At 34.9% G+C, this 25,818-nt stretch overlaps 1 protein-coding gene across 1 annotated transcript in view; it reads right to left on the reverse strand.

Annotated features, from left to right (window-relative positions):
* EMCN (endomucin) overlaps window positions 1–25,818 on the reverse strand; it is a 96,900-nt gene that overhangs the window by 48,905 nt on the left and 22,177 nt on the right. Inside the window, exons 2-4 of the mRNA XM_023517045.1 lie at window positions 11,550–11,648; window positions 6,586–6,660; window positions 3,304–3,420 (exon numbers count right to left, since the gene is read on the reverse strand). Coding sequence (XP_023372813.1) covers window positions 3,304–3,420; window positions 6,586–6,660; window positions 11,550–11,648 — 291 coding nt within the window. The remainder of the gene's footprint in view (window positions 1–3,303; window positions 3,421–6,585; window positions 6,661–11,549; window positions 11,649–25,818) is intronic.

Raw genomic sequence — 25,818 nt, forward strand, 5'->3', positions numbered from 1 at the left:
CTATCCTATAAAATGTCTTTTCTATGTATTTAATATAAATGCAATTATACTGTATGTCATTGAACATAAGGTTATTGAGGTTTATACTTGATACTGTAGCTTTGAGTAAGTTTTGAAATTGGGTTGTTATAGAAGTACTTCAATTTTGTTCTCTTTCAAAAGTGTTTTAGTTATTCTAAGTTCATTTCATGTCCATACAAATTTTAGGATCAATTCATTAATTTCTGAAAAAACATGATGAATTTCTGATAAGGGTTGCCTTCACTATATTAATCAATTATTGATCAACATGGAAAGAATTATCATTAACTTATGGAATTTTCCAATCCATGAACTTATGATGTTTCTTAATTTAGATATGCAGTATGACAATTAAGTTCATGAACTTGCCACAGTGTGCTTATGTTGGCAGCACCATACAAACAACTCAGTAAGGTTTCATAACCTTGGAGTATCAGTGTCTCTCAACTGTGTTCATGTTGACGTGTGGCAGTGTCTTGCTAAGTGGCATTCTTTATTGTTGTTGTGTATTTTTGTGTGCCATTCCAAGATTGTTAGTGCTTGAATTAAAACAATGAACAAACATTTGTAAATTTCTTGTTAAATTTGGTAAGAGTGGAAGTGAAATTATGGACACTTTAATCTAAGTTTATGGGGATAATGCCATGAAGAAAATGGCAGTATACAAATGGATTAAATGTTTTTCTGAGGAGAGAAAAAGCACTACTGGTGAAGAGAGATCATGGTGGCCAGTAATGAGCAGAACTAATGAAAATATTGCAAAAATTTATCGACTCATATAGCAAAAATCACTTGTGACTATGAGAAGTCTATAGAGAAATAGTTAGGAAAGTCTTAACTAAAAATCTTGGCATGAGAAAGATAACGTGCAAAAATGTTCCTGAAGGAACTACCTGATGAACAAAAGCAAAGGAGAATCTAAATTTTCCAAGACCCTTTGGAGAGGCAGGATGATGTTTTGGGCCATGTCATCACTGGTGATGTAATGTGAGTGTAGCAATATGACCCTGAAACAAAGCATCAAAGTGTACAAGGGAAGTCAGCCAATTCTTTGTGACCAAAAATGTTGCATCAGTCCAAATCAAGTCAAAGAGATGTTGCTTATGGTTTTTGATATCAGAGGGATTGTTCATTATGAATTTGTATCAACTGGACAAATCTTAAAAAGTTTACTAATTGGAAGTGCTGAAAAGGCTATGTGAAAACATTAGATAAAATGACCTTAGCTTTTCACCAACAACTCTTATAACATGGCTCTTATAACATGGCAATGCACCAGCTTAAACAGCACTGTCTGTGAGGGAGTTTTTGTCTAGTAAACAAATAACTGTATTGGAATGACCACCCTACCTACAAGATCTGGCCCCCAATGGCTTTTTTGTTTACCTGAAGATGAAGGAAATTTTGAAGGGTGACATTCTGATAACATTAAGGACATAGAAGGTAATACAAGTGTGGCTTTGATGGCCATTCCAGAAAGAGTTCCGAAATTTCTTTGAAGGGTGGACTAGATATTGGCATCAGTGCATAGCTTCCCAAAGACTTAAGATGATCATATTGATATTCAGCAATCAGGTATGTAGCACTTTTTCTAGGATGAGTTTGTAACCTTAATAGTTAGACTTCCTATGTAATTTCTGTCTAAGTTGTTTTGTAGTTTAGTGTTTAAATCTTGTACATTTATTATGAAATTAATTTCTATACATTTTATACTTTTTGAGGCTATTATGAATGGAATTCTTTTATTTTTAGTCACTTTAAAAAAATTCATAATAATATGAGGATACATATGATTAACTCATGTTTGAGTTTCTTAGGTGAGGTCCCTATTGTAGTTGTAACCTGAACCCAAGAGGTATGCCATACACCCTTACATTGTGCCCACTAGGTGGGAACACACCAGTCCCCTTCCTCCTCCCCTCTCCCCATCTCTCCTCCTCCCTTCCCCCAACTTGAATTAAACTGAGTTTTTCTCTTGTGGCAAGTGTGTATTATATTGTCAACTGGCTTAATGTTAGTATTGAGTACATTGGATACTTGCTTTTCCATTCTTGTGATACTTTGCTTGGAATTATTTTCTTAATTTTAGATTAGCACTGTTAATATGCAGGAATACAATCTATTTTGTATATCCTCTGTGACAATCCTTTATTGGTTCTAGGAGTTTTATTATGTCTTCTTTGAATTTTCTACATAGATGATTGCATAGTCTTCTAATAAAAACTATTACATTTATTCCTTTGAGGACTTATCTGTTATTCATTGCTGAGTTCATTGCTGAGTATGCTGTCTGGAACCTCTGGCTACAGTGCTCAATACAAGTAATAAGAATGGAAATATTTGCCGTGTGCCAGATCTTAAGAGGAAAACATTGTCTTATGCTATTAGATATGATTTGGCTGTAGACTTTTTGTAGATGCCCTTTATCAGTTTGAAGAAGTTATGTTTATTTGCTAGTTCACTGAGAATTTTTCACAAGTAGAGGTAAGATTGTGTCAAATGCTCTTCATGCATGTACTAATTCTACTATTATAGTATATTGTGTTATTTGATTTTCATATATTAAGCTAACCTTGCATTTTAGCAACACATTCTACTTGTTTCTATTTTTATTCCTTTTTTATGTGTTACTAAATTTGTTTGCTAATATTTTATTAAGAATATTTTGTCTGTGTTTATGAGGCATACTGAGCTCTTTCCTTATCTTTTTTTTTTTTCATTTTTTTTTTCCTAGCTGTAGTATGTGAGTAATACTGGCCTCTGAGAATTACTCTGTGCAGCATTCCCTCCTCCTCTACTTTTTGAAAGAGTCTGGGAAAAATTGGTATTGTGTCTTTTGAAAATATTCTGTAGCATTCACAGCTGAAGCCATGTTGGCTTAGAGTTTTCTTCATAGAATATTTGCAATTTTTATTTCAGTTTTTCTTATTGTTGTAGATCTTTTCAGACTTCTATATTTTTTGAGTCAATTTTAACAATGTATTTCTTTCTAAGAATTTTGCTATTTCATCAAAGATGTCTAATATGTTGGCTGAGCTGTCCTTTTTGTGACAGATAATAACAGATTTCTGCCCAGCCTTGATTAATCTTCTCTGGCACAAATCTATTTGTGGCTGTGATGGGATAAAGTATAACTAAACTTGCCACATGTCTGTCTGTTTGGTATAGACTAGGAGAGAAAATAATTGGGTCATAATTACTTGGCAATTATGGGTCGAAAACCTTCTGAGGTTAGTTCTATCTAACACATCAGTTTAACCCACGAACACAAATCATACTTACTCTTGTTTTGGAAACTTTGTGATGTTGAGACAACCTTTGAAAGTGGAATATTTGCCTCTGTTACAGTTGTAAAGATGGACTCATTCTTTGTGGTACCATTGGTTGTGGTTCTTAATTCTGTAAGGAGAAAAGCAGGCATCAGGGGTATAACAGATCACTAGAGATTCCTATTAATATTCATATTAACATCCAATTACAACCAGAAGGTTAATCACTGAAAGTCTTTTGACCAAGATTTAGAAATCTGTCATTTAAATGTTTGCTTTTGGGGGAACAGTTGATTACTATAAAGAAAGTAGAGGAACATTAGACCTTCCCATGTCCCTGGCTGTGGATAGTCTTATATGATCATTACAAAAATCCTATGAATTAAGTAATCATTATGAGCATTATTTTGTGTGGAATCAGAAATAATTTCTCCACAAACATATAAATTGTAACAGGGGAGAACCAGGACCTGAATTCAAACCTTTCTGATGTACAAGTTAATTGGTCATAACTCTGGGCAAAGAATGGCAAGGAAATGGTGGTAAAGATGGCACCATGGTTCTCATGCTTCATGGGAGATTGGAATAGCCAGGGAGAAGGAACAACAGGAAGTAAATAGAATACACTTTGAATTATGCTTAGTTCACTTTTTTGAAGAAAGAAAAAGGAAAATTACCAACAAAGAGAAAAGCTGAGATTTTCAAAAGTAACATTGAAATAAGATAACAGGGACCAATCCATATTTGCATAAATATTATAAAAGAAAAATGAAAAGTTCTTCCATTTTTTCAAAGTCTAGTATGAGGAACGTTGGTGTAGACATGCCATTTGGTTCATGCTTGATATTAGCCAGAGATAGGGGGAAAGCAGTTTAGTGGATTCCTATCACAGAGCAGGATAGAGCAAGAATTGCAGGCACCTTCCAGAAGGTGGTAGCCAATCAGCTTCCATCCTATGGGAAGAGCATCCACAGTGTAATGCAGATTCTTAGTGCATTTGAGGGATTCAACCTGGGTAAACTCATAGTTTGCCAAAGACCCATAGATGGTAAATACCTCTTCCTTCAGGTAAGAAACCTTCAGGAATTGGTATGCAAACAAAAGTGAAATACATTTGAAATACCTACTACAGTGTTAACCCTGCATGAGAATGAGTGGAAATAGTTACAAGAATGAGTGGAAATAATTCAAGCTTTAGAGACAGACTTGAAGTATTAAATTGGAAAGGAAACACTCAAGCAAGTAGAGACATGTCTTAATGTAGGCAGCAGGAAAGCAGAAATTAATGTTCCCTATTGCATGGAAGTGGGAAAGGCCTCATGGGGTGCAGAAAGTCACATTTGAAGATAGATAAACCCCAACATGTTTGAGGCGCATCAGAACAGAAGTTCCTCTTCAGAAATCTTTGGAGAAGAGTTGTTTAGCTGAGGTAAAATTGAAAAGCATGAAAAAGCCATCCTGATTGCCTAGAGAATTCTCTAGGTCAAGCACTCAATAGTCTTGATGGGAGAAAAAAGAATATATAGCTAAAAAAGATGTGGAAGGCTGCCAGATTAGAAAAATAAGCAGAGAAGTGTGAGATAATAGAATAGCTGGGACTACAATGCTGAAGATTTTTCTTAGAAAATTACCTATTATTAATAAGGAATGCACTTTGCAAATGAGAGTAGAGTTACAGCCTGCACTCAATTCAGGATAAGTTGTCAATTACCCAGCATTAAGCAAGCAATGGAGGAATCCTGAATACTTTGAAGGTAAATGAGTCTATTTTTAGATAGATGTGGACCCCAAATGAACAGGATAAATGATATGGAAACTAATGCTACCCCACCATCAATTTTCAAACTTTATACAGAAATGCTTTATCCCACCTGTGGAGGGAAGGATCTGTACGTAGGTAACTAACATTTATTAAGATACAAGACTCGTGAACTAATGTTAACATCTTGAGAAAATTTTCCCAATTGCACTTTGGTTTCATACATAGTCTGTTCTGGAATACTGCCAACAAAGGAAAAGAGGCAAACTATGCAAAGCTATATAGACCTCAGAGGAAAAGAAAATACATTTTAAAGCTAAACTTTAAAATTAAATACATTATTGTCCTCCAGATTTTCTGGCTACTCACTTTCTCATAGTTAACCAGGTGTATTGGCTTTGATCTGTACAGGTGTGAATAGCACTGCAAGTGTAGGTAATAATAAGTGTTGGTAATAATATTGATTTATAAGAGAATTACTACATCAAGTTAACAATTGGCTTTACAGTTAGGACTTGTATTTTTGAAATACATGTCTTTAAATCTTAGCTTGTGGTATAGTTGGGATGCATGAAAGACAAAGCATAGGAAATCGGGGAATTTAACTCACAAGATTTGAGGGAGTCATGTCAATACCAGATTGTGAGTGCAGAGAAAAGACCTTGACTACAACCTTCCCCTTAAGTGAAAACCACTGCATAGAGCTAGGAGGAAAGTGAGAAAGAGAGGGATGATTCATAATTATCTTGGAATTGTTGATGTGAGACTTATCTTGTATATTTTGGGGAATTACATTTACTGGCAGAAACAATAAATGGGGACATTAGGAATTAAATGTGTGATCAAAACAACTAACTAAACTTAATAAGGAGGGTTTATGGATTTTAATTGTACAGGGAGGTGGAAGTGCATCCGCAGCTTTATTCATTTGGAATTACATAATTTGGATTACAGTATTGTGGTACTTTTCCCAGGATGAGTTCATGAACTTAATTGTCAACCTGTGTGTCTCAATTATTGCACTTGGCTGTTGCTATATATAGCGAGTTCTTTGGGAAGAAAGAAGGCTTGTAAAGCTTGGTTTTTGTTATTGTTGCTGTTGTCCATTATAGTCATCAACTTCTGCATTTTTTTCTTTTCTTTTCTAGTTTAGTACAATTTTATTAACTATAATCTCATGGTGTACATTAGATGTCTAATCTTGCTCATCCTTCATATCTGCTACTTTGTAACCTCTACCTATGTCTCCTTAATCCCTCCATATCCATGATAACCGCAGTTTTATTTTCTGTAAAGACAGATAGTAGGTTGGTGGTTCCCACAGCCTGGGAAAAGAGGGACAGGAGAGTGATTGGTAGTGGATTCAAGGTTTCCTTTTGGAGAGATGAAAATGTTCTGGGATTAGATAATGGGAATGGTTGTGCAATCTTGTGAATATACCAAAAACTATTGAATTGTACACATTAAAAGTGTAACTAGTATAGCATGTGAGTAATATGTATTTTAAAAATAGTGGCAAAATGAATCATAACTCACCTTGACCTTTAACTGTTGATAATGAAGAAACTGTTGACACCAGAGTTGTTTTTAATGATTCACTGTTGGTTGTTCCTAGTTTGATAAGATAGATGACATTATTATTAATCACAATCTCATCTCACCTGTCAAGGAATAAATAAAAGTAAATCAAACCTGGAGATGGACTGGAATCGTTCTGCAGAGGTACTGAGTAAGCCCTTGCTTTTCTTTAATTTTTCCATTTTCCAGCTTCTTTTCTCCAAAGAGGAATACAAGTGTTGAGAGCCCTGATTTTTCAAAGCAAAGAGGAAAACAACACCTAGTTTTGTAGGACAGGCCCCCAGAGCAAATTTCTACAGCAGATTGATACCTGCTATCTTTAAACGTGCAAAAAGTTATTGCAAAAACTCTAATTTCTAATTATTTAAAATCATTTTATTTTTTCCTATGGGAAAAATGACCTAGTCATTAGGAGCTAGAATGATATTGCTTCTTTTTTCTTTTTCTTTTTCAGAAGTACATTTCATTTTGTTGACTTAGTTATAGCATTAAAACTTCCAATCCTTCCTAAAAAAAATCATAAAGAAACTTGCAAACTCCTATAATTCATTTGTTCATTCATGAAACATTCTTTAAATTCAGAGGCCCCATCTTAGCCCGGTAAGAGCAATATCCACCTCTTAGTCATCTTTTCAATGAGTAGTATGAAGAATAATTTCTGGCATACTGTCGACTTCAGTAAATGTCATTTCAAATGAGGGGGGCACTCTCGCAGGACATGAGGAACAACAATGGGAAAAAAATAATCTGCCTTAAGTAGTCAACGTGACTCATCAGTTTGATATACACTTTTCCATAACAGTATTCTCTTTTTTCTTAAAATGTTTAGAATGCCCTTTTATGATTAGGACACAGGTCCTATATTTGCTAAGTGACACATACAAAATCTTGGATCTTAGAAGCAAGCATGCCGTACTTGGGGAGAAACTACTGGCATTGCACAGTTAGTCCAATGCTTTAAAATTCTAGTATAAAGGAGAGTTTTAAAGGGTAAGTTGCCTGGAGCCATAAATCAGAAGATAATAAGAAATCACAAGAAGAAGATGAGACCTGTGTAGAATGCCTGAGGACAAACTTCCAAGCAAGCAGTGATGGTTTTGTCCACTATTTCCTTCCTTATTCTCACTACTTATTAGGGGATAGAGAGTATTGTAACAATAGAAAGAGGCTGTGATAGGCAGATTCTATAAATTATACTGTAACGTAGAAGGTTGCTAAGCCCTATCACTCTCCGAAAGTTTTCCAGACTCTTATGTGGTTATATTTTAAAAGAAGAAACCAACAAAGGGAACTGTATTCCTAAAAGTTAGATTAGAGACTTCTGCATTGCCCACTCAGATGACGCTAACGTCTAAAAAGTAAAGATGTGATGATATAAATAAAGCATCCCCTCTAGCCAGACGTGGTGCCTTGGTTTTCATGCCATCACTACCTTTGAGATTCTTGGTACTATTAACAGGCTGAATTGAAATTTTAAAATTACCTTCTCACTATTTTACAGCCTCACATAGTTAGCATTTTTTATGGTGAGAACAATGACACTATTTTAGATTGTTAACGTATGAATATTCACTTTCAAATATGAGTAGGTTTTTTATATAACACTCATAGTGAAATTTTCCTTATGTGCTAGATATGTTAAAATTCTGACGTATACATGCATATTTATTATTACAAGAGTAATATGTTGTAGTAACTAACGCTAACTACAGTTTCCGTATAGAACATCATGATTCTGCTCTCTGTAAGGTGTTTTGGAAATGGGCATTCTTGACTTTTTAGAACTATGTCCAATTCCATTTAAGCCACAGGTATTTCAAGAAAATGTTTAATTTGTAAGCATTTCATATTTTACTAAAACTAAAAGCAAAATGTCAATTTTACAACTTTAAAATTCCATGAAAAGAAGCAGCCAAAAAATTCTGTAGAAAGATGTTCCAGGTAATTCATTCCCAAGTCCAACTTGACAAGGAAGAAAAAGAAAATGGAGGAAAGGAGAAAGACTATGTAGAAGAATGAAAAATTATTTTGTGGAAGTAATCTTATATGATTAATCAGAATTTTATTTTCTGACCAATCACGTAACGAAATGTCCATGAATGTTTTTAAACAGTCTACATGTTATAGCTTTATCTGTCAGTTTCTGCAGAGAGGATGAGCAACCTGAAAATCACTGTTTCTAAACCCTATGTGAGATAGATGGCCAAAAAGATCTGGCTCCTCTGCTGACCTCCGGTGAAACTAAATGTCTATTTTAGTACCAGAAATTTTTAGTAACAGAACTGGTAAAGTTTTATGCTTGCATTATAATTCGACTTATGTAAAAATATTTGATTATTAGATGTTTTTAAAATCATGCTGAATAATCACATTTTAAAATAAAGATTTAGGATTTTGTTTTATATGCTAAAAGTTCATTTTATAATGTTTGATAATGGCCAAATGTTGATTTTTAATCCTAGCCATTTGGCCTTTGCACAAAATGTGCAGTGCAGTTGATGTGTATCTAGGAAAAGATCAAGTCCCATCTCTCTAATTGGGTAAGTCTCTGGACGTGAGCCCCGCTCCTGGCAAAGCTTTATTAATCACTTCTGCCACTTCAGTGACTCTGTTGCTGCGAGAAGAATTCTCATCTCAGTTGCACATTTTCCACTTTTCCGATGATAGAATTTCTGCCACGGGCAAGAGAAAGAAAGTTTATGTGATTTAGATGGGCATAAGCACTATTAAACCAACTGTTTTGGCCTATAAACAAAGGAAATCTAATTGGGAAGCCTTCAAATGAAGATAAAGTAGCTTCTTCGTGTCGTATTTTTTCAGTAAATGCTTTCTTTGTGGCTAAGAGAAACATGTTAACCAGAAGGAAGAAGAAATAAGGAACTTCTTCCATATAGACAAAATTTGGGAATATTTTAGGGGGTAATACCGTGTAATTTAAAAATGGCAGGAGGATGGAATAATGTGTACAACTCTTTCGAATTTAAACTTCTCTGGCCTGAAATTAGGAAATCAGATATACCGAAACACTGCTCAGAACGTGAGAATTTGAGACAAGGCTCTCATTTTCTTTACTGTGTGTTAATTGCACCGCCTTTAGGAGATCTGCCAGTAGCCAGTAGCTAGTCAACAAGAGTCCAACTCCCCTCCATACTTAATACACAAATAGTGATCAAGTTAGCCTGAAAAAAGCCCTTTGCCTTTGCTTAATCTGGTCACCACGACAGACATTCTGTTTCTCATACTGGTTCCCGGCAGTATAGGAGCCTGCCTTCCCAGCCTCCCTTCTGTCCCACTCTCTCAGCAGCTCTCACTAGAGACCCCCAGAGTACCCTTCCTTCCTTCCTCCCACTGAGAGATTCATAGTTACTAGATTATTAATGCTTAAAATGTATCTACATAAGTAATACATGAGGTAAGGTATTACTATTGATTTGGAGGATTTTATAATAGCATTACAATTTTGTAACAAACTATATATATATGTTTTGAGAGGCATGTTTAACACATAGAGATAAAATGCCATGAGGTCTGGATTTCCTTCAAAATACTTTGACAACCAAATAAAAAGAAAGAGAGAAGAGTAAAAGAAAGAAGGCAGGAAGGAGAAAGAAAAAGCAAAATGAAGCAAATGTGGTCAAATCTAGATAAATATTGATTGGAGAAAATTGATATATGGTGATTAATTGCAATAATCTCCACTTTGGGGTACATTTGGACATTTTTAATAATAAAAATTAAGAGAAAGTGAAACTTCTCTGGCCCATTATGGTTTTTACAATTGAATGTGAATAATTTAAAAACTCATTTAAAGAATTTCTAAAGAATATAAAGTTTAATTTCTTTTAATGGAGTAATATAAATCAAAAAGCATCCAAAAAAGAGAATATACATGTGTCGATATATATACACACATAGATATAAGCTCAAGCATTCTATTTACTTGCTTCGGAGAAGGGTGGTTCAGTATCCTACTATAAGAGTCACCAAGAGTTAAGTTACCAGAAATGGTTTTGTTTCATCTTAGAATCAAACATTGAAGAAATAATGGAAAATGATTACGATATCCTTTATCTCTTAGAGTCATTACTCCATTCAAACCCACCAAACGAGCCCTCAGTGGTCCTCTGCATGTGTTTGAGTTTGGTCTTAGAATGAAAATGAAGGGAGTAATGGAAAGGTGAGAAAGACAGCAGTAGGAATTTCAGTCATCTATCCATCAGGGTATAGGATTTTCTGATCTTTCTATAACCTTAGCATTCTGCCCATTCCACTTTTCTCCTCCATTGATTATGCACCTGAATAATAAGGCTTATCTCATGTGTGTTGCAGGATAGGCAATGCAGTATAGATTGCATTGACAACCTTAGATATTTTTAATTGAAAGGTTCTAACAGCTTTTTAAAAATGTATGGATAGTAATCTTCTTTAATATCTAGCCAGAAAACGCAGTAGTTGTCACTCAATGCAGTAACAATAATAATGACATTGCCACTGAAACCTGGCAATTAAATCAATTGTCAGCACAATTCAACCAACAAAATCAATCTGTTATTAATATTGTTCCACCTTAATGGCTGTGTGCTGACAAAGGGAAGAAATGGAATATTTAGAAAGACATTTTTATGACTTAGAACATGAAGATTTTTCTTTTCTAAACATAAACTTTGTGTATGTAACAGTCACAATAGCATCACATTCAAATAGGAAGTGATCCAAAAGAACATCATTAAAGAAGCCCACTGAGATGTCAGTTTTGCATGTAACCCAAACTACTAACACATGAATTTCACAATAGTAAAATAGTGTTGACCTTTATAACAATCATATATAAGATCCCAAATTATTTTCTGTACTAAATTATACCAGCACTACTAATTTTGTTTGTTAAAATCAAATGATATTCTAATAAAAGTTATTCATACCCTTAGGAGATGTTGATTTGACAAAAGGATTTGGTGTTGGTGTAGATATTGTTGTAGAAACCGTTGATGGCAACACAAGAGTAGATGTATTTTTAGCACCTGAAAAAATAAATTATGTTAAAATATTAGTATTAATATTTGCATTCATTTTGCCAATCAATATACTGAAATATTTAAACAAATTATTCTATTTATATGTCTTATATAATGTTTTTCTATCTTTCTATCTGTACTGCTGCTAACCCAGTCAGTAGTGCATAGATTGGGAACTAATTTTCTATTTGCAATGGATTCATGCTTAGCTCAGTATTCATTAACTAATTTCACCTGCTTCTCATCAATGACATGAATTTTTAGGGTAGGTGGCAGGAGCAGTTTATGGTTTCAACACTAAATAATTTCTGAGAAAAAAGAGGAGAAAGAAATGTATAAAACTGAAATTTAACAATATTTTTAAGCTAACTAAACTAACCTTGCCAACTGAAATAATTAAATGGGCACTTTCTAGGCAGTGGATGTTTTACTAAATATTTTTATAGCACATTAACATTGAAAAGTAGGAAAATGTCAATATTAGTATAATATATACCTTCTTAATATAAAACATGCTCTACATATATGTATACTGTATATGAAGTATAAAATATAACATATATATGAATAAGTCCAGAAGGACAATAAATGTTAAGAAATTCAACAACTGCAATATGATTAATTTATGCCAACAGAGCCAACATAAATCCACATTTTCAAGTTGTTTATTTTTTAAAATTGTAACAGCAGATGGGCAACCAAAGGCACACAAATGAAGGTAATATATTGTGATATATATATTTCTTTTTAACAAAATTTCTTAAAACTTCCATTTAAATATGTCAGTGAATAGGGCTTCTATAACAAAGTTGGCAAAATCATCACTCTATATTATTTTCAAAGTGAAGTACGTAGAAGTTAACTCTCAGTGTTGTACAAAAAGATTTATTTCACATAGGTTTTTTTTTTTTTTTGCTAAAATTGCCAGTGAGGTCTTCTTCACAAATTCTTTCTCGACTCGGCACCTGTGGCTCAAGGGGCTAAGGTGCCGCCACATACACCTAAGGTGGACGGTTTGAATCCAGCCCAGGCCCGCCAAACAACAGTGATGGCTGCAACCAAAAAATAGCTGGGTATTGTGGCAGGCACCTGTGGTCCCAGCTATTTGGGAGGCTGAGGCAGGAGACTCGCTTGAGCCCAGGAGTTGGAGGTTGCTGTGAGCTGTGATGCCATGGCACTCTACCCAGGGGGGCAGCTTGAGGCTCTGTCTCAAAAAAAAAAAATAAATTCTTTCTCTAGGCTGGTAAAATGAAGATTTTTCCCACATTTTCTTCTAGGGCTTTTATAGTTTCGTGTCTTAGATTTAAATCTTTTATCTGTTATGGGTTAATTTTTGTAAGTGGTGAGAAGTGTGGGTTCAGTTTCCATCTTTTACATGTGGCTTCTCCCAGCGTCATTTATTGATAGGGATTCTTTCCCCCAGTGTATGCTTTGCTTTGTCAAAGATCAGATGGGAATAGGAAGCTATTTCATCTCTAGATTCTCTATTCTATTTCATAGGTCTGTGTCCCCATTTTTATGCCAATACCACGCTGTTTTGATCACTATAGACTTGTAGTATAACCTGAGGTCTGCTAAAGTGATACCTCCAGATTTTTTCCTATTTCGTAGAACTACGTTGGCTATTCAGAGTTTTCTCTGGTTCTATGTGAAAGGTAGAACTATTTTTTCAAGATTTTCAAGGTATGCATTGGAATTTTTAATGGGGATTGCATTAAATCTGTAGATTGATTTGGGTAGTATAGATATTTTAACAATATTGGTTCTTTCCAGCCATGAAAATTGTATGTTCTTCCATTTATTAACATCATCTGCTATTTCTTTTTTGAGTGTTTCATAGTTCTCTCTGTGGGAATTCTTCACATCATTTATTAAATATATTCCTAGGTATTTCATTTTCTTTGATGCTACTGTGAAGGCTATTGTATATCTTTCATTTGATTCTCAGCTTGATTTTTGTTGGCGTATATGAAAGCTACTGATTTGTGTACATTTATTTTATATCCTGAGACTTTGCTATATTTCTTGATCACTTCCAGGAGTCTCACAGTTTGTCCTTGGGGTTTTCTAAGTATGTTTGCATACTAAAAATTTGAAAATTTGAAAAATTTGAAATATTCTAGTAACCAGAATCTACAAAGAACTCAAGCAAATTAGCAAGAAAAGAACAAACAACCTTATTAAAAATTGGGCAAAAGGTATTAACAGAAATTTTTCTCATTAAGACAGATGAATGGCCAACAAACAGTTGAAAAATGTTCTTTGTCCCTAATCATCAAAGAAATGCAAATAAAAACCACTTTGATATATCACCTAACCCCAGTGAGAACGACTCACATCACAAGGTCCCAAAGCAACAGATGCTAGCACAGGTATAGAGAGGACTGCAAACTATCAATAGTACAACCTATACAGAAAGAGGTGTGGAGATTACTCAAAGAACTGAAGGCAGCCCTACCATTTGATCCTGCAATCTCATTTACTAGGTTTCTACTCCAAAGAAAAAGAGACATTTTACCATAAGGACATTTGCACTGGAATGTTTAGCATAGCACAATTCCCAATTGCAAAGATGGAAAAGCAATGCAAATGCTCACATGAATAGATTAATAAATTGTGGTATATGTATACTGTGGAATAGTATTCAGCCATAATAAAGATAGACATTTTGTATCTTTTGCCCCCCTTTTTTTTTTTTTGAGACAGTGTCTCACTCTGTCCCCCTTGGTAAAGTGCCGTGGCATCATAGCTCACAGCAACTTCAAACTCTTGGGCTTAAGTGATCCTCTTACCTTAGCCTCCTAACCAGCTGGGACTACAGGTGCCTGCCACAATGCCTGGCTATTTTTAGAAATGGGTTCTCACTCTTGCTCAGGCTGGCCTCAAACTCCCGAGCTTGGCCTCCTGGAGTGCTGGGATTACAGGTGTCAGCCACTGTGCCCAGGCTTTGGCCCAGCTATTTTGTAATAGCCTGGATGGATTTGGAGAACATTCTCCTAAGTGAAGTATCACAATAATGGAAAAACAAATATTATATGTACTCAGTACTAAACTGAAGCTTGTAGATTAACAATTACAGGCTCACATGAGAGAAAAACTCAAGTAAATTTAAATGCTGGGTTAAGGAGAAGGAGTGGGGCAAGTTCCACACAACAGGTACATTGAATAGGTATATGGCATACTCCCTGGGTAGAGGACACCACAACTTACAAAAGCTAACTGTGTAATCTAATCGTATGTGCCCTCATATTAATCTTAAATTTGTAAAAAGATTTACTTTGCATAAAATTATTGTAATTTATTAGCATTTATGTAATCTTTTTAATCCTGTATTTTATTGATCTTGTCTTTGAACATTCACCATTAAGGATCAAAACACAGAAAGCATCTACAAAAGATTTGGAAAAAGGATTCATATCTATGGAAGGCGTTTTTTTTAATGGTATTACTTGGTCTGTATAGAGTATATACAATATAGTATAGAATTTTAGTTAAGAGGATAAGCTTTGAAAAACAAGGATTTATGTTTAAATCCCAGTCAACTTGTGTATGTCACTATAGTAAACGTGTGTCATTACTATGACTTCGCAAATACAAATTTTCTCTTGAATCTGAGAAAAAACAATAATCTGGCATGTCAGCAAAATGCATTATCTCAGATGTCCTAGAATAGAGTATATTTGCTGTTTAATTTTATAACCTTGAGGTACTTGGGAGTGTTAGTTTTTTAATAGTACACAGAAATTGATAGGTGTATTCAGCATGTAGAGATGTCTTCAGCAAAGACAATAATGACAGAAGTGCATTTTCACAGGCTTTATAGAAATCAAGTCCGGAGCTTTTTTCACCTTTGGAGGTGCACATCACATCCTTGTGTTTACCCTTTCCAACCACCTCCAACATTCAGCAGGAGCAAGAAAACAGCCTGTAGGTTATATATTTTCTGTTAATTATTTTGCTTTAACTATCTTTTACTTCTATATTCCATAATGTAACACTAATTTCTAAGTTTATAATGAAGTTGAAGAAATTCTTCAAAGTAGATGACTTAGCCTTGAAAATTCACCTGTAAATAGCTTGACGTATCTCCATCTGTTGACTTTCTAAATAGTAATGGTGCTTATTTCTGAGCATAATCAACATCTCTCGAAATATTTTCTTCCATCACTTCTTCCTTCCTTCTGCAATATTTGTTGAGCAACTATGCATATGAGCACCCCGATTAGATACGGTAAAAGACTCTCTGATATCCCACCTGGTACCACCTTCAGTGATTTTCAGTTTGGTAGGAAACATAATGTTTATGCACAATAAATATTAAAGGATGTTTTGTATGGGTTGTATGGCCAGTGTTTTTCGAACTGCAGGTTGTCATGCTATTAAAGGGTAATTATATCTCTTCAGTAGATTGCAGTTAGGGATTTTGCCAAATAAAAAAGGAAAGACACAATATTAGAGCAGCATTGCAAATAATAAAATAAGTATTGTTTTATGTAGCTTCAGTAGAGGGAGGTGTGTGTGTTCATGTGTATAAGTCTGCTTGATGTATGTGACAATGCAAAATACACTTCTTATTATGATTATAGTTAAAAATTTGAAAGATGCTGGACAAAATATAAATTGAACAAGAGTTTATAAGATAAAAGATAACCAGCCTGATTTCATGAGAGATTTGACATAGGAACTACTGAGTAATCAGTATTTCCATATAGGGAGAAAGCTCTGGCCTGGGTAAATGAGAGGTGTGTTAGAAGACTACAGACAGTCTGTTTAGATGGATTGAAGTTTGATATTAAAGGACATAGTGAACCTTGTCTGGAAAAATAATGGAGGCCGTATCATAGAGAACCATAAACAACAGGCTCTGGACTCTGCATTTTATTGTGTTTTCTGGACGGCCCTTAAAAACAACCAATAGAAATTCCACTGTAGGAAAAAAATGGAGAAATTGGTGGGGCAGAGAATGAGAAGACAGTAGTTGGATCGAGCTGCAAAAGCTTCCATTATATTAATTGATATTCTCTTCCCTCCTGAAGCCATCATGTGGTATCAATGAGTTCACATCTATAAAATGACTACATACAAAATACAAGCAGACAAATTTCCAACCTCCAGTAAGACTGAAATGTCCTGTACTTAAATACATTTGACTGCTGAATTCTCCTGAGTAGAATCTCAATCTATTAGTACACAATAATATCTCCATTATAAGTTATTTGGATTATTTCACAAACAGCATGGGCTGTATTGAGGGTGCCATGTGCCAGGTTCAACATAATCACTTTCTGTGGGTTATTTAACTTAATCTTGACAAAAGTACTAAGAAGGACATGCTCTTATGATCAGCAATTTAAAGACAAAACACTGAGGCTCACCAAAGATAAATAGCTTGCCCATATTATACCCTGGCAAGTGATACAGTTGGAATTTTAATTCAGACAGCTTTGACTCCAGAGAATTTATCCTTAACCACCATACATCTGGTGATGAGAAGCGGTGCTGTGCAAAGCTACAAGCCCAGCTGCACCTGCTCTCTGCCTTTTACAGAGTGTGCTATAAAGGGAGGAAGTGACTAGACACACAAATGTTTTGCCCTTATGTACCTATAATAGGGAAGGAGACAAAATATCTCACATTTTCCTTAAAAAATAGCCAACATTTAATGTGTCACATAATACATATATGTATACATACACACATAAAATGTTTTCATATTAGACCTAAAGCTTTAAAGGAACTTTCTCATTGATTAAAACTATTTATGTTTGAAAAATAAAAATAAATGTTTATTCACATTGAAAAATTCTGCAACTAGCCACTTTCTCTTTTGATGTGGTGGAAAAGAGCTATTCCCTCTGACTACCACAGTGGAAGGTTTTATTGACTGTAATGCAAGTAACCACCAAATATGCTTTTACTGTATGATCTGTAAGTTCCTTCTAGTTTTGACATTATCCCATAATAAACTACTGGGAGAAATGCTTTATCCTGAAGTATTTACTCTTCACAGGACGTGATATTATTTTTTCCCTCTCTCTCTCTCCAAAGTGATTAAAGATAAATTTAACAAGGTAACCTGAGCCTTATGACTTTGTTTGTGCCAAATCAAATACTGCTGCTCTTGGGATGTTGTAAGAGAAACAGATGGCATTTTGTCCTGATTCCACCCTGTCACCGTACACCCGGACTTGGTGAGCTCAAGGGTATAGTGATACTAAGTTTCCTATACTATAAAAGAATGAAGCATTATCTGGATATTAATAGAATAACTAATTATGCTACTTTGGAGGCTGAGGCAGGAGGATCTGTCGAGCCCAGGAGTTTGAGATTGCTGTGAGCTATGACGCCATGACACTCTACCCAGGGTGAAAGAGTGAGACTCTATCTCAAAAAAATAATAATAAAAATAAAAGTCCTGTGGTAGATTTATGCTGAAGATTCCCATAGATCCTGAAATGATTCTGCTTTCTATGAAGTTCAAGATAGAAAATTCCCAAGTATTCACATGTATTACAATGCCATGTAGAAACTTTCACATTAACTTGCCTTTCTTGTCTTTGAAACTTCAGCTCATAGCTGGAAACCAAACATATTTTTTTTTTTTCTGTTTTCAAAATGATCAGGTCATCTACTCCTGGTAATTACAAAGCATATCTAAGGAAAACATACATGCTTTATAATTACATTTCTAGGTAACTCACAAATAGTCAACACAAGTTAGAATTTTATCCTTTCTCATAATGAACAGTGCTCTCTTCAGTTATCTTTCCTCTTTTGAACAGTAGAATCTCTCTCCTCTATCACATCATGTCTGAAGTGTAGTCAAAATCACCTTCTGAAGAAGAAAGATCTTGCTGCTTCTAGATCAACACAAACACTGAATGATAGTAACTTAAAATTCTGGGATGATTTGAGTGCTGGAAAGAAAATTTTCTTATGTCCTAATATAACACAGTTGATGCATTTTAGAGCTTATAGAACATAAGAGTTTAAGGTAGTGTCAAAAGGTTACAGCACAAACTAGTGAAAAACTTCCCTTGATTTCCTTGATAATATAGGAAAATCTTAGGGAATACTAAATGCACTTACCCTCTGAACTATCTCTGAGAAAATATTTACTTTGCTGGTTTTATCCATAAAGGAAATTTCAGAAGGAAGGTTTCAACATTTTATGAAAACAAAAGAGTGACTTTTTCTGAAATATGTTGTCATAAGAATACAAAATGCTAATTACCAGATGGTCTTATAAACCCCCAATGTATCATTATTAGGTAATAATTTCATAAGCTAGAATAGATCAACTGATCTATGGAATTGACAAAACAATTTTATTTCTCAATAGCTTATAAAACACTATTTTTGCAAATTAATATTGTCATCACACATTGTTACCTCCTACTCACTCTCATTCCCCACGCTTTTAAAACATTTAAAACATTTTTATTTTAAAATAATTGCCAGTGTTTCAGTCATGATTTTGCAGATGCTTATTTCCTTAAGGATCATAGTCTATAATGTAGATATACTTACTTCTTAAGTTTATATATAATGGCAATGTATAAACTGCCTTCTTATAAATGGTAGGAGAGCCCCTTTTGTTAATTTGTTAATATTGCTGGCATTATAATTTTTATTGTTCAACTGATAAATATGACAAATTGTTGTTGCAAATGGCCACTAGTGAAATCTAAATTGACAATTGCAATCTTCTATCACTTATTAAAGAAATATGAGAATATTCTTATATGAAATATAAGAAATTAAAGAATATAGTTGTATTTAAATAAATATTTGTATAAAGTCTATAAAATAAATACAAATAAAATAGGATGCTGCTTTCCAAATTCTCATCAAAACAATCTTATAAAAAATATGGCACCAACTTTTTCTGCTTATCAATTTCATAGCAACACATCTTACTACTAGTATTGATCCTTCTCTTTCCACACAGAAAAGGTCACGTTGGTTCATAGCCAACCAAATCAAATGCAGCTATTTTTTTTCAATTAAAAGAAAAAGATATTTGTGTGATGATGCAGCCCTATGATTTCTTCTAATTGCATTTCATAATATCCTATGGGAAATTTATAAGTAACTTGCTAGTCAGTAACTTATTTGCCTCAATAAACATTAATGAATCTGTTCAAACAAGTGCTAAGAAAAATTATGAAATGGGGTTTTTTTCCTAGAGGAACTTAGAGGCTTTCTTAAAAAATACTCAGGATATACAATAGGATGCAGAAAAATTTATATGCATTTTAAGAAAGCAAAAAACTGTATTAAAATTGTAATACTCAAGTCACATGTGACCTCTACAATTACAAGAGATACAAGATAACAATATACAAGATATTGTGACTATTGATTTTATATCCTGAGATGTTTCTGTAGTTCATAATAACTTGCAGGGGTCCCTTGTTTGAGTCCTTGGGATTTTCTAAGCATGATATCATATTGTTGGTAAAGAACAATAGTTTGACCTCCCCAATCCCCATTTGGAAATCCTTGATATCTCTCACTTGCCTGATTGCATTGGCTCAGATTTGTGGAGATGGCTTCTATAAGTTTAAGAAATATTCCTTAGGTGCCCAAAGCTTTCCCCCACCTCCCCTCCCAGAACAAAATGCCTATCTGGCCCTGTCCAAGAGTTCCGCAAAAGACTCTAGCTTGCCAAAGCCTTCAGGCAACTTATGGAATCTCCCTCCCCCCATGCCCAGTATAAAAACAAACCCCAACCACTCTTGGTGCAGCCGGCATCTTTGCTCAGGCAGGTCTCATTCCCCTTTGATTAAACTTGGCCTGAAGCTCTCCTGGTCTCATCTTTGGAAAGTCCCTTTCACCATCTATGTCTATTTTCTTATGTGTTCTTACAAAAAAGGATGCTGAATTTAGTCAAATGCCTTTTCTGTGCCTATTGAAAGGATCATAAGGTCTTTGTTTTTACTTCTGTTTATTTGGTGAATTACATTTGTAGATTTGGACATAGTGAAGTAGTCTTATATCCCTGGATAGAAGTCTACCTGGTTATAATGTATTTATGTGTGTTGTGTAGCTGTATTCTATTTGCTAGGATTTTATTGAGTATTTTTGTGCAATATTCATTAATGATATTGCTCTGTAGTTTTTCTTTTTTTGTTGGGTCTTTTCCTGGTTTTGATGTCAGGGTGATATTTACTTTGTAGAAGGAGTTGGGGAGGGTGCCTTCTTTCTGAGTGTTCCGTAATATAGCTATGAACTCTTCTTGAATGTTTTGTGGAATTCTTGTATGACACTGTCTGGTCCAGGACATTTTTCTTTTTTTTTTGAGACAGAGCCTCAATCTGTCACCCTGGGTAGAGTGCTGTGCCATCACAGCTCACAGCAAACTCCAACTCCTAGGCTTAAGTGAGTCTCTTGCCTCAGACTCCCAAGTGGGATTATAGGCACCTGCCACAACACTGGCAATTTTTTGGTTGTAGTTGTCATTGTTGTTTGGCAGGCCTGGGCTGGATTCGAACCCACCAGATCTGGTGTATGTGTCCGGTGCCTTAGCTGCTTGAGCTATAGGAGCTGAGCCAGGACTTCTTTTTGTTGGAAGATTTTTCATTGAGGTGCAATTTCTGTGCTTGATATTGGTCTGCTCAAGATTTTGTTTCTTCTTGATTGATCCTAGGGAGGCAGTGTGATTCCAGGAATTGGTATATCTCCTCCACATTTTCAAATTTCTGCACATAGAGTTTTTTTATAGTATTCAGTGATGGTTTTTTTGTACCTCAGTGGTGTGTGGTGTCTGTTGTTATTTCCCCCTTTTGTTTCTTACTGAATTTATTAGATATCTTACTTTTCTGTTTCTGGTTAATCTGGCCAAAGGTTTACAATTTTATTTATCTTTTCAGAGAACTAACATTGTGTTTCATTAATCTTCCAAATGGTTCTTTTGTTCTCAATTTCATTTAGTTCTGATCTAGTTTTAGTTAATATTCTTCTGAGTTTGGTAGGATTGCTCTTTCTTTTCTAGTTCTTTGAGATGATTCATTAGATTGATAATTTGTGCCCTTTCCAATTTATGGATGAGGGCATTTAATGCAGCAAAATTTCCTCTTAGGATTGTTCTTGCAGTATCTCACAACTTTGACAGATTTTGGCTTTATTATTGTTTTGTTCAAGAAAATCAGTAGCTTTAATATACTGCCAACAACAAGTAAGAAGCTGCAAATCAAATCAAAGATACAATGCCCTTCACAATAGCATCAAAGAAAATTAAATACCTTGGAATTTACTTAACAAAGGACATGAAGGATCCCTACAGAGAAAACTACAAAATACTGATAAAAGAGATAGCAGAGTATATTAACAGAAGGAGGAATATACCATGTTCATGGTTGGGAAAAAAATCAACATTGTTAAAATGTCTATTCTATCTATAGTAACCTGCAGGTTCAATTAAATTCCCATTAATATGCCAATGTCATACTTTGAAAATCTCAGAGAAACAGTTCTATGTGTTTTATTGAGCCAGAAGAAAACTCAAATAACCAACACAATTCTACCAAATAAGAATGAATACAGAGGAATCTCATCATCAGACTTCAGATTATACTGCAAGTCTATAGTGATTGAAACAACATGGTATTGACATATAAATAGAGCCATAGATCTATGGAATATAACAGAAAACCTAGAGATGAAACCAGTCCTATATAGCCATCTGACCTTTGATAAAGCAATCAAAATTGTACATAGGGGACAAGAATCCCTATTTAATAAGTCTGGGCTGGGAGAACTAGCTAGCTGTATGTAAAAGGCTATAACTGAACTCATACCTCTCACTACTTATGAAAATTAACTCATAATTGATGAAATATTCAAACATAAAACATGAAACTATAAAAAGTCTAGAAGAAAATGTGGGAAATCTGTTAATGACATCAGTCTTGGGGAAGGCAATTGCAGCAACAAAAAAATAAATAAATGAGACCTGATCAAGTTATAAAGTTTCTACACAGCTAAGGACATAATCAACAAAGCAAAGAGACAAGCTTCATAATGAGAGAAGAAATTTGTATGCTATAAATCCAATATGGGGTAATAACCATAATCTAAAAGGAACTCAAGAAAATAAAAAAAGAGCAAACAAATCCCATAAATATCTGGGCAAGAGACATGAACAGAAACTTTTCTAATAAAGACAGATGGCCAACAAACTCATGAAAAAATACTCATTATCTCTATTAGAGAAATGCAAATCAGAATCACTTCGAGATATCATCTAACCCCTATGACAATGGCTTGCAACACAAGATCCTACATCAACAGATGCTGGTGTGGGTCCAGAGAGAAAGGAAAACTTCTGCATTGTCAGTGAGATTGCAGCCTTTATGGAAATAAGTACGGAGACTCCTCAAAGAACTAAAAGTAGACTTTTCATTTGATCCTGCAATTGTATTACTAGGTGTGTACTTAAAAGGAAAATTATCATTTTACCATAAGGACATATGCCCTCAAATATTGATAGAAATTTACTATTACAAACACGTGGAAACAACACAAGAGCCCTTCAGCACATGAATGATTACATAAACTGTGGCATACCTATACCATGGAGTACTATTCTGCTATAAAAAAGATGGAGATTTTTGTATTCTTTGTTACAACTTGGATGAGTTTGGAAAGCACTCTCCTGAGTGTCATGGAATGGAGAAACAAACATCGAATGTACTTCATACTAATGTGAAACTTGTAAATTACCAACAGCATGCTCACATGAGAGAAAATCTCAGTTAAATTCATGAAGGGGGAGAAGGAGATCTCTGAGTTCCTTTCCAGTGGGCACAATATGTGGGTATATGGCACACTTCTATGTGGAAGATACAACTACAACTTAAACTATACCTTACAAATTGGAACTATGTGACCAAATTGTTTGTACCTTCATATTATTTGGAAATAGAAAAATATATACAAGATGACAAACAGTACACATAACAACTACAAGATTATGCTTGTAATTGTGCTGAATAAAAATGATGATTTATCATTAATATTAACACAGTGGTAAGGGAAATAAAACTAAGGTTATTTCTATTCATGTGCCTGGGATAATCAGAAAAATTTTCTCGGAAGAAGAGTTTCCAAGAGGAATCAGATAATTAAACATACAAGGAGAAAAATCCATGTTTACAAAGAAGGGGGAAATCAGCAGATCCACATAAAATAGAGTTCATATAATCTGAGGTCTGAAAAGCAACACTGATGATCTAACACATTTATTAGCACAATATTTTGGGAGAGGAAAACAGGAAAGTCTCATTTTCAATGAAAAGATCAGCACTAGTGGCAAATCTTGAAAAGTACATTTTCAATTCAAGCTCAAAAATTTGTAGCAAGCCAAAAGTTTGGAGACTACTTAAATTTCCTGTGTGGAATGACTTTGAGGGCCAGGTAACAGGAGAATCTCATCTCTCACAGAAAGAAAAATAGATAAGGGGGAGAGAGTTGCACCTGGAAAAGGAATCTCCTCAGGTTGAGGCCATCTGTGAGGTGGAGAGGGGGTGCCAAGCCTGGCAGGCTCTAGGCATGGACAGGTGTCCTAGCCACCTGGCCCCTCTGGGGAGAACAGGAAGGCAGCATTCCATCGGTGAGTTTGTTAAACAGAAAACAACAATATCTGCAAAATCCACCCAAGAATCTGAATTGTTCTGGATGACAAATGAATAGAGGTGTACAAGGCAAATTGCCTCCACTCAGCCAAGGTGTCACATTTGAAATTATGCGACCGTGTAGTTATTTTTCCTTCACAAATTGATGATTCTTTAGAAATCATGCACCATAATAATGAGATATTTTCAGATTATGGACTTTATTATAAAGATATTTTTCATATACTATAGCCAGTTTGATTGAGGAATTTCAACTCCTTGAGAAAAAAAAGAAAAGAAGCCAAAGGTTATATTTTATATTTATAAAGGTAGGAATAGGAGAGAAATGTGAACAATCTGGTTATATTTCTTAGCTCTCAGGCCACCGTCTCAAGATCCTTTCCTTCATAGAAGCTGTCTGACTCAAGAGAAGAACTGTGGTGATCAGCTCAGAAAATCATCTTCCAAGGAAACAAAATACTGGGGCTCACCCTGTCCTTGTGGGCACCAACAATTTTTTCAAGCACATCTCTGGGGCTCATTTCATGACTTAAGAAGGGGATCAATGTGGGAGCCCTTCCAGGGCTGAGCTCCACCATAGGGGACAGTACAGTTCCTATTCTCTCTCCAATAACAGCTGTGGTTTTCCTCTGAACTTGGAACACTGTCACTTTAAATCTTGAGTCTTAAACTATATAGACTCTCCTGAACATTTCCTGAGAAATGTGGATTGTCTCACCAGACACTCTTTGCTAGCAGATCACTTTTGTTTGGAACCGTGACTAACACACAGGAAAAGACCTGAAAGAGAGTAGAAGGAAAACACAGACCTGGCAACTCCACCTTTAGCTAGCTGGGTAGCTTCGTGTGAGCCATTTTACCTCTCTGGACCTCAGTTTCCTCATCTGTATAAAGGGACTGTTGAACACTGTTTCTTTAACTATGAAACCACTGCCTCTTAAGATTAAATTACAGTGTGAATACACAATATGGCAAAGGATAAGTTGCATTTATACATACCAGAGGAGGCCTGTACTTCAGCAGTTACACTTCATTGCTTTAAGGCGTTATTAACTTGTTAACCAGGAGAAGTCTGTGCCCCAAAAGGAATTGTTCATTTTAAAAGTCGAAGCTAACTACACTGATTTGCAATCTGACAGTGTTATTTAGACTGTATCTCCTTATACTGTGTTGGTCTACGCAGAACTAGAAAATATGTTAAAGATAAAATTTGAAACAGACATGTGGAATACTTTGTTTTGTAATTTTCTTTTCAATATAAAAGAGCAAGTGTAATAAGTTGAAATTTTGTATAAGTAAATTAGTTCCCACATGAATAGAGTCACTATTCAGTAAATGGTGCTGGGAGAACTGGTTAGCCACACGTGAAAGATGGAACCTGCCCTACATCTCTCACCACTTAACAAAAAGAAACTCACAATACATACAAGATTTAAATCTCACTTCTGTTTATGTGGTGAAGTAAAATCTTTTACTTCTATTATGTGGTGAAGTATGTTTATAGATTTGCATATGTTGAAGTAGATTTGTATCCCTGG

This window comes from Otolemur garnettii, unplaced genomic scaffold (genome assembly GCF_000181295.1).
Source record: "Otolemur garnettii isolate 467f Iridium unplaced genomic scaffold, OtoGar3 scaffold00103, whole genome shotgun sequence".
NCBI classification, from domain to species: Eukaryota; Metazoa; Chordata; class Mammalia; order Primates; family Galagidae; genus Otolemur; species Otolemur garnettii.